The sequence below is a fragment of the Ruditapes philippinarum genome, unplaced genomic scaffold (genome assembly GCF_026571515.1).
Source record: "Ruditapes philippinarum isolate M1 unplaced genomic scaffold, ASM2657151v2 ctg596_1_1_1_1, whole genome shotgun sequence".
NCBI classification, from domain to species: domain Eukaryota; kingdom Metazoa; phylum Mollusca; class Bivalvia; order Venerida; family Veneridae; genus Ruditapes; species Ruditapes philippinarum.
In genome coordinates, this window is record NW_026852247.1 from 106,517 (window position 1) to 116,997 (window position 10,481).

General features: G+C 30.3%; 1 protein-coding gene across 1 annotated transcript; it reads right to left on the reverse strand.

The window, feature by feature from the left end:
- Nucleotides 1-715: 715 nt before the first annotated feature.
- On the reverse strand, nucleotides 716-10,480 carry LOC132753953 (actin-binding protein IPP-like). The gene is made up of 10 exons (XM_060744529.1): nucleotides 10,375-10,480; nucleotides 9,065-9,136; nucleotides 8,533-8,650; nucleotides 7,121-7,256; nucleotides 6,258-6,386; nucleotides 5,486-5,671; nucleotides 4,093-4,633; nucleotides 3,352-3,521; nucleotides 2,472-2,692; nucleotides 716-1,948 (listed from the first exon to the last, which is right to left on the reverse strand). Exons 2-10 carry the CDS (start codon nucleotides 9,118-9,120, stop codon nucleotides 1,724-1,726), a joined length of 1,782 nt encoding a protein of 593 aa, XP_060600512.1. The 5' UTR covers nucleotides 9,121-9,136; nucleotides 10,375-10,480; the 3' UTR covers nucleotides 716-1,723.
- Between the last annotated feature and the right edge of the window lies 1 nt (nucleotide 10,481).

Here is a 10,481-nt window from a genome sequence, read left to right on the forward strand (position 1 = left end):
ATATTTTCTAGTGACGTTAGGAATACGTACACACACTTTTCTCTGAATTTTGACGTTTATATGTAGTGTTTTTAGGATAATGTGATGCATCAAAGTAATAAACTAACCGACTCTCTACTCTACAAAGCGCTTTGTAGAGGAGCGAGAGTCGGTTGACGATGACAACCGGTCAGGCAGACATCCGTCCGTAAGGCCGGCGTATGTGACAAGGGTTGTCCAATATATTCGTGCACTGGTGGAATATGTTACATGTACGTTGCATAAGAACAATAAAAGCTACAAAATACTTTGCACCAATCATTCCTCTATTGACAGTAAAACAAATTATGACATAAAAAGCAAATGCCACTTTACAAGCAAAAAAAATTAATACAATCACAGTAATGAACTAACCCAGTTTTTTGTCGGGCGCCGGTATTACGTTACTAAGGTAAGTGTAACTATGACAATTCATTTTCACGACATGCCAGTTACACGGCTTTATCTTTTGTTTTCTTATTTGAGACATATTTCCCCTTCAAGTGATATATAATTCATGCCTTTTTATCAATAACTCTCACGACAATAACTGCAGTGCACGATTTTTTTGGACAACCCTCGTACACTACAAAGCTTCATTGTAAGACCTTGGACTTAAAATGTTATCATAAGTCCCAGGTTAGACTGAGTTAATACTTATTCAACTATCATTTAAATCATTTTGCATTTTATATTAATGTTTCTCTGTACAAGATGGAGTGCCTTTGTTGCTCTAAATTCTTAACAAAAATACCATACTTACATTACATTATAATTACAATACATATTATAACTGTACTTAATAGATATTAAGTCATGGAACACAATATTTAATAGATATTAAGTCGTGGAACACACATATTTTCCTATCTTTTTTACTCCTTTCACCCACAGAAATAAATCTGAACAATGAAACAGAATATACCATTTTAAAATGTTACTGGAATGCATATGAAAAGCAAAAGTCTAACGGAAGACACAATAATTTCTGTACATTATTTTTTTGTATGTTTACTATATTCAAAAAAGTTTCACATTAAAAAGCAAATAACCTTGACTAAGGTATGCTGAAAGATGATTGTATTTACTTCATAACAGTAAAATATGCTTGTAAAGATAAGTAAATAAAACATACATTATAATATCAACAAAATTTATTTAAACACAATGTTTTACATGGAAATGAAGTAAATAAGTAACAATTTGGCTGAAATGATAAAATTGCTTCAAATCAAGCAAAATTTCCAGAAAATATTCATTCACTATCAATGAATATTTCAATCATATTGAGTTTTAGTTTTTATGTCTAACAATATACAGTAAGGCAATCAATGTTCATGTATAAGCTAATACCCACATCAAATGTAAAATCAAACAATAACCTTAAATTTATATATCACAGTGGTATGTCTATTGCATTTTTTACATTTATATTCTTTATATATATGATAAATAAACAATTCAAAATAATAAATAAATAACAAAACAAAGAATTTTTTTCCAATAAGCCAAACAAAAGCACCCAAAACTTCTTAAAAATCATTCAGGTTTCTTATTTTACAGGTAAACTATACATAATTCATCAAAGTTTTTTCATGTTGCAAATCAAACGCTTAACATCTGGCAAACATAAACACATGCAAATTTTAAATCTCCATTCCACTAATAAGTACCAATCAATCAAATGGTTTTAGAAACCAATACTTCATATAATAACAGCCGCAGCTTCACACCTGCCAGTTAACATGGTCCCTAAATCAATCCACGTATTGGTACAAGGATCGTAGCCTTCCATAGTGTCTAGAGTGGATGGAGCCGTGAACTCCTGATTCGAGTTACGACCACCCATCACATATATCATATTGTTTACAACCACTACACTAGCCGCTGCCCTTGGTGTCGATAATGGAGCAACTTCTATCCAGTATCCCTGAAATAAACTTTCACTTACAATAATAAACCAATAAAATATCTGAACAATTTTTGACTTCTTGAATCTGTAATTTTATCAATAATTATATTTCTCACATATCTGTAGGTATCATATACTTTAGTACACTTCAATTTCTTGATGATTGTACTTTGTGAAGTAATGAAACTTCCCTACAAGCCATTAAAGCCACCTTTGGAATAATAAACAAAGATTATGTTGGCCAGTGAGTTACATACATATCTGTAAGCAAAGAATACAAATGAACTGTCTCACTCAGTACTATAATTTTAATATAATGCACTGAAGAGACAGCCCTTAGCTTACATACTTACAGATTGCTAAATTGTAAGTATAAAATTATACCATTACACAAAATATCAAAGGCTTCAATAATAACCCTTTCCAAACTATATATTTCATCAATAACAAAAAATTCAAATTATTTTACAATATAGAAAACTTATAGAGAAAGCTTAAATTTAATTGAAAATAATATTCTATATCTGACAAATGATCTAACCTTTTTAAAGTCCAGTTTTTCCACCGATTTGAGAGCACCATGTGGCTCATTCCAGCCCCCTACTGCATAAAGACAATCGTCAAGAACCACAACTCCAGTATATGATCTTTTTATGTTTAAATCAGGAAGATTTGTCCACTCCTTGGTGACAGGATTAAAACTTTCAACAGATTTAAGCTCATCACTAAGATCATTGCAGCCGCCAACCAGGTACATCAAACCTTAAACATGTTACAATACATCTGTATATAAGATATGTCATCATTTATAAAACAAAAATATTTCAGCTATCAGAAATGGTCATACTTTCCACTTTTCTGGAGGAGGAAAATCTCAGCTGCCCCTTCATACATTATTTTAGACACAAGGTAGAAATGGAGTAGACACTAAACAACCACAAGCTAGCTAAATTCCAAAAATTCATTATGAAATATTATGGGTATACATGTATGTTACTAACCTATGAGAGAAATATTAAAGATTATATTAAAACTGACGATGTCAATGATTTTTTAATATTTCAATTTTACTTTTATTTAAATTATTTAATATTCTCATTTCATGTTACAAATGATGACAATTTTCTTGGTATTTGAGTGACATAAACATCAACAAGCTACATGTTTATACATGTATTCATTATTAGTTTGCATATATAAACTAACAAGGCAAGGGTTATATTGCATACAACTGTATGGCAAGATGACTTGTCGAGAATCTCTATAACTGATTTATAGCACAACAAACTTCCTATATATGAGAAAAAAGGAAGTTTTTTCATAAACTGACTGCAGCTGTGTAAAGTTTATATAAACATAATGATAATCTAATGAAAAGCAACTTGACAAAAGCTATGTATTATAAAAAAATCTGTAAATACCATTATCTCCTGTAATACCCATCCAACATTTCAAAGATCTACAATGTGATATCACCATCCATTCCTTTATCTCTGGGTCATACTTCTCCACAGTGCTCCCTATCTCTGACCCCACCCATCCACCTACTGCATACAGACAATTATCTATACTGCATACTCCAAGACCACATCTGACAAGTACATGTACAATGTATATATCGCAGGTATACTATATGCATTGATGTGAAGATATCTTTTATTCATTTCCTGACTAATTATTTAGATAAAATATTAAACATATCTATTTTAGCTTAATTGTTATAAAAGCCTTATAAAGTGTATAGAGACCACACTTAAATATCTTTAAAATCACACTTAAGTCCCTTACTTGGAACTAACCAGTACTGGGGGGGGGGGGGGGGTGCATACTCTATACTCTTTCCATGATCACTACAGACACAGTCAACTTTTCCAGCAGGCTGGAATGTTTTAGCAATTTTTCTTCAAGACCACCCAAGGATCATTCCTGTGGAGTTTCATAAAATCTGTAAGAGGTGGTTATGGTAGAAATGTTTCTTTTACCTCTGGTAGCAATTCTTTTGATTAAAAATGAAATATCTTAGCATTTTTTGTAGAGGACTACACAAAGATCATCACCACAATTGACTAAGGGGTTCAGATGAAGAAGTCATTTCAAATGGATTGCATAAAAAAGAACTTTCAATTAAATGAATGATAGTAACTTAATATAGAGTAACTGACCTTGGTGAAGTCATACCAGGTAGAGTCTTCCATTCATATGTAACAGGATCATATGTTTCTACTGAATCTAGAATCAACATGTCATTTTCACCACCAACAACACATACTTGCCCTTCCAAAACACCAGCTCCAAGGGCACTTCTGTGGAATTGAAAACTTGGACTTTCATGCCAGGTTTTGTAAAATGTGTCATATCTCTCTACTGTATTCAGTGTCTTTGCATCACTCCATCGGTCTCCCTTCAAGCGTGTAAACCCTCCACATAAATAAATATTTTTTCTAGCACATCGTCTTGGTACCATCAAATGGTGCTTCAAAGATTTCATTTTGTTATCTATCAAACCAAAAGTTTTCCTTTCTGATTTAAAGTCATTTAATATTTTCTGTAATGCCACTTTTATACTGAGTTCAGATTCACCAAGGGAAGATAAATATTTGTCCATCTGTCCATCAGATATTACAGGAAATCTGATTGGTGCAAGAACATCAAAAATGTGTTTTCTCCTCTCTAATGTTTTCTGCAGTATCCAGTCCATTGCAGCTAAAATTACAGATAGAAAAACAATTTGACCATATTGTGAGATAAATCAGCATGACAAGAATAACAATAATTTCAAAACTATATATTTCAATCTACAAGTATATTTTGATAAACTTATATATATTTTATCTTTACATGTGGAAGTCTATTTATAAAGCTGTTACAGGCATTGAGATTTTTTTACATGAAGGGACTAAAATAACAACTTGTGTCCAAAATTTCAGATCATTTCCACTCTTTGTTTCCCTAGAATAATTATTTTTATTGTGCAAAATTATCAAAAAGTGAAAAAACCATTGCAATGCTTTTCACTCCAACTGGGCTAAAAATCAATTTTCAATTGAACTTATAGTATGTTTTTCATCTTTAGCAGATTTTTCCATTTTAGTGCATTCATGTTTCCTCCTTTAAATCTACTTTCATAGGTATTGGACCAAATCACTAAAAGAACCTTTAAATCACCTAACTGAATAATGTATCTGAATCATTCACATATAAATATTATTTAAAAAAGTAAACTTTCCAGACACCTTACAAAAGGTGTCTCTCTTATACCCAACCAGCTTGTGCCACAAAAAAAATCACATTGGCAAAGACAATTTCCTAACATGTAGTTAACTTTGAAGCTTTTTCAAAAAATTCAAATAAAATTTTTTCCAACATATATGTAGCTTTATACACTTGAACCTGGTGAATTTCTTAGATGGACTTGTCCACTTTCAATTTTGGAACCATCCATTATCTATTATGGGGAAATCAACTAAAACTTTAATTTTGTACAGCAAAATAGAAAACTACAAAGCTATTTCATAATAAAATGATGTAATTGTAAGAAAGAAAGAACTAACCAACCTTTAAAAACCTGGTACTCATTCTCTACATGTAAACATTCACTCTGTAAAAACTGTATAACATATTCTTTTTCAAGATTAAGAAATTCTTCTTCTTTTGAGATCTTCAGGAAGTGTTTATGTATATATTTCTCTGCTTCTTTCTTGAGAGGATCACATGATATTGTAGCACCAAACAGATATATACCTACAATATACATGTATATAATTCTATTCAATTGATAATGAAATAATACAGGTAATATTCAAAATATTGTATTATTCAAAATTTAAGTTCAAAACTGCAAAAATTTTGTCAAGATTGTTTATGATGTAGAGAAAGCAGCAATGCCAGATTTTTCTAAAGCTTTTTCTTATCATTATTTAACTTAGTTGGGGTTTAAGATCATAAGAACAATGTAAAGTTCATGGCAGCTTTCCACTTTAACTAGTGCTTTCCAGTGCATTGTATATTAATTGAGCAAGCACTGGAAGGAAAGATGACTTTGCTTTATCTAGACGAGAGTTGAGGCTCTCTTATCAAAAATGGCCCCATACATAGAAACTATTATCTAATTAACTAACAAATTATATCACTTGAACCTTCTTCATTATGTTTTGCTTGGATTTCAATCACACTGAATCAGTAAAGCTCCAACGATGATTTGCACATATGTATCTATTTGTTGACAATAAACATCAGTCCCCTCTACAAGTATCAGTTTGAGCATGAGTGTCTACTTGGGGTTGAACTATCAACCTTATGTAAGCTACTAGATAGTTGTCTAACTCACCTATAGAGTTTTCTGGTTGTAATTTGTCTGTGAGGAATGTACAACATAAACTGACAATCTCTGACACTGAGAACATATCAGCAGCTATCAGTAGCTCTTCACAATTATCCTCGGTTACCTCTATCTCACCTACATAAAATATTTAATTATACTTATATCTTCATCTTTGCCTCTTTTCTGAACCCTTATCATGTCAGATATATCATTCTTGTTTAATTAATAAAACATGTATAAAGAACAGTATAATTATATACAATTATATCTAAAATAATGCATCACTTATAAATCTGATAAATTTTCAAGTCTATCACTATTATTTTAACAATATGAAATCAGGTTCATGTATAATAACTCTTTATGTTTACTGATGACATGCCTGTGTGACACTTTCTAGGGCTATTTACTAAGAATACATAAAATAATAGTCTAAATATTTGAACAAGAAAACAAAATTTTCCTAATTAAAAAGACAAGGTATAGTGTCTGATATCTCATCTCCTCATAATGGAACTTCTTGAATTGTACTCAGATCACAGAAAAAGTTTAAAACAGTTTTCAACAAACATAAACTTACCGAAAAAAATCAAGTAAAAGAAATACATGTACCTCATTGATTCCTTTAAGATTCATTTGAGCTATCATTAAAACGATTCATTTGAGCTATCATTAAAAATATTGATTTGAGTTATTATTAAAGTAAAACTATTGTAAAATATTCTATAAATTTTAATTTTCATTATGATTGAAACAATTTCGCATAAAGTCATTTCCTGGTTGCCATAAAAGGAACACAACATAATGAAGACAATTTTTAACATATTTTTTCATTATATATAAGGTAAAAGATACAAGATTCTATTTACCTGAATATAAGAATTCTAATATAATTGAGAATATTTGTTTGGACACACCACCTATATCTATACTCTGTTTGTCATGCTCGGCCATATTGTTAATAAACATGGCATGAAAATAAGGGCTACCTGCCATTAAAACCACCTGTAATGTAAGATATTTAATGTCATGTAATGATATCATGAATCTAGTGCTGTATTTTTTAAACTTTTTCCTCAACTTCTTTAGATATCATTTACATCAATTATCATAATAAAATATCAAAACATGTACATGTATTTAGAAATTGTCTTTTAAAAAGCAAAAATATTAAATTAAATTAAAACAAGAGCTGTCAGTTGGACAGCATGCTCAACTATTTTCAGTGCTTCTTAGTATTACAATGGCCTGAATAATGTAAGATTTGGCAAAGAAGGAAGATTTCCTTCACAAAAAACAAATAATGTACATGACATAGTTACAAGTCTTGGATACTGACCAAAGTTCACAATGGGCCTTAATTCAAATTCCATGCGCAAGTTATGGACCTTGGAAAGTCACCTTGAATTGTGATTCAAAAAGCATGAAACAAGTTTTAACTTAATACAATCAATACTTCTTAAAATATAAATTTTGCAAGTTAAAAAAAATTCTTTCACAAATTAGGGCAATATTTCAGTCAAAATCCATGTAAAGTTATGGGCATGTGATAATGACCATCAATTATGATCCCACAGACATGTATTAAGTTATATGTGAATACCTTCAGCTGTTTTGTAGATTAGTATTGCAAGCAACACTTTAACCAAGAGTTTAAAAATGGACCATAACTCAGTCAAAATCCATGTTGTAGTTTTCAAGATTGATGTTGCACCAAGAATTTCAAATTTTTTTTGGTCAAAATCCATGTCAGAGTTATGGGCCTTGGATAGAAACCTTCAATTATTATCCTAAAACCATGCATTTAATTTCAAGTGAATACATGTACTTTCAGTAATTTTGAAGATTTATGTTGCATGCAAAACTTAAACAAAGATTTTTTAAGCTCAAGAAGTGCCATAATTCAGCAAATTTCATACTATATTTACTTTTCTACATTCTATTTCTTTTTTAATATTTTACTTGCTCTACAAACATTGATATCTCTAATTCCTTGTTATTTACTCAAAACTATCACTTATTAGTCATGCATTTTCACCTTTTTCTTAAAATAATATTGTTCTAGTATTTCACAATTAAATCGTTTTGTATTTTCTATAGTTCAACACACATATTTTTACTTCCTTACTATACGGTTACAGAATAAATTGCGGTATTCTCATGTGTTATATCCTACCATTGCCATCAATTTTACTTCAATTTCATTTCTACATAATGTACATGTAGTTAAGTTTACATAAATACAAATTCATGTTGTATGGAAGCTTAAGAGTAATAATACCTTATGAGATGGGAACGCTTGATCATCTACTTGTAGACTTACATCACAGAATGACTCATCATATCTCAGTTGCTGCAGCACTTTAAAGAATGACTTACAATATTCATCCGAAAAACATCTGTACAAATAACAATTACAACAATTGAATAAATTTCATTTGATACTGCTTTTCAACACATGAATTTGTTTGTTTTCAAATGATTTTTATAAGAAGTATCTTTTTATGTAACATGAAAAGACAATATAAAATGTGATTAATTGGGCAGCTTTGTATAATTTATAATGCTTTCATGAGTCAGTATGAAATGACAACTCCTGGGAGGTCTTATATTCATGAAACTTAATCAGACTGTATCTGATATAATTATAAACTAATGCATATAATGATAATAATACTAAACTAATATTCCAACCCGAGCCAACTGCCTAGAAATTATTTTGCAATATGCCCTCAGAAATTCCTAACTATAACCCTGAATGCATATAATGATAATATATTAAAAGCCAGCTTAAATAAATTGATATGATTTACTTATAAGGTCTGTCATCTAGGCAGGTTGGGAACTGAGATGTAAGTCCTTCAGCCATCACAAATTATAGTTTCCTGGAGAAGAAAAACCCAAAGTAATCAAGATTAATAACATTGTACTATAACACTAAAAAGTATAGTAACCAGATATAAAGCTAGAATCTCAACCAACTACTTCTTGGATAACAAAAGGTGACATCAGAGGAAACACTATAAACTAATTCAATATTGGACACAGCAAAGAAACAACAAATAAATAAATCTTCTTTATCAAAGTGACCTCAAACTGGTCATGAAAGACATATCATATGTTAAAATTTAAGTGAACACCTTCAGTAGTCTTGAAGCGGTCACAAATTTGTTGACCTACACTTGTGGTGACACAAGTTTAATATTTTTTTACTCTGTAGCTCATATATTTTTTCTGGCATGTTCTTTTATATCAAGCAGTTTTAAACAAATTACTGTTTATTGTTGTCATTTAAAATTAGACGTTCACTATTTGCCATTGCAATATGTGCACATGTGTGACCGGTTCCAATTTTCATTTCTCTTAAGTTACAATTGTGACGTCTTTATTCAAATTAAAGAAATTATCATTTAAGTAACTGTAACAAGTTATTCAACAGGATTAAAGGTCTGTTTCTTTACTATATATTCACTTGTTTTTCCACGTAATGTTAACTTAAGATAATTGATTAAAAAACTACTTATTACTTCAAATCATTGTTATGACAGCTTTGTTTTCTTTAAGAATAATCAATTCCCTACCATTTGGTACCAAGATTTTGAAATTTTGTGGAAAAATGATGGAGTTATGGAGTTCACATTAGGATGAAGGCAAAAAAAATGAGCCGCAAGTTGCTGTCCTTTACTAATTATATATATATATTTTTTTTTTCCTTGCAAAATGACCAATCACTGCGTCTGAGACTACAATGTCAACTTTCATTATCTGTTGTTATTTTTAACAATAGTAAGACATATAGATTTCTGTTCACACTCTTATTTGCCACTTACTCGGAAAAAAAAGAAATTGTATAAATATTATATATATATGTATAAATGTGAAATGATCATTATTTCATAATAAAACTAAAAAAGGTAATGGTCAAAGATGTTATTTACAGTTATTAAATAAATAAAGCCAAAGTTTACCCGTGCCGAATGTGTATTGGGCCGAGATGCTTCCGGGCCAGCTGGCTGACACTGACTGCGTTAGTGTAAAAGAATCTGCTGTCTTATTTACAAAAATAATTTGAGGTTTGATAAACTGAACACAAATGTTACAAAACTGTAAAACATTCTCTTACCTTTCAAAAGATTGATTTTATCGCAATAAAAATCAACAAATAATCCTGCAATAATTTGGCAAATTATCTTTTTTTTCTCAATCGGGCATCCTCGGCACAATTGAATT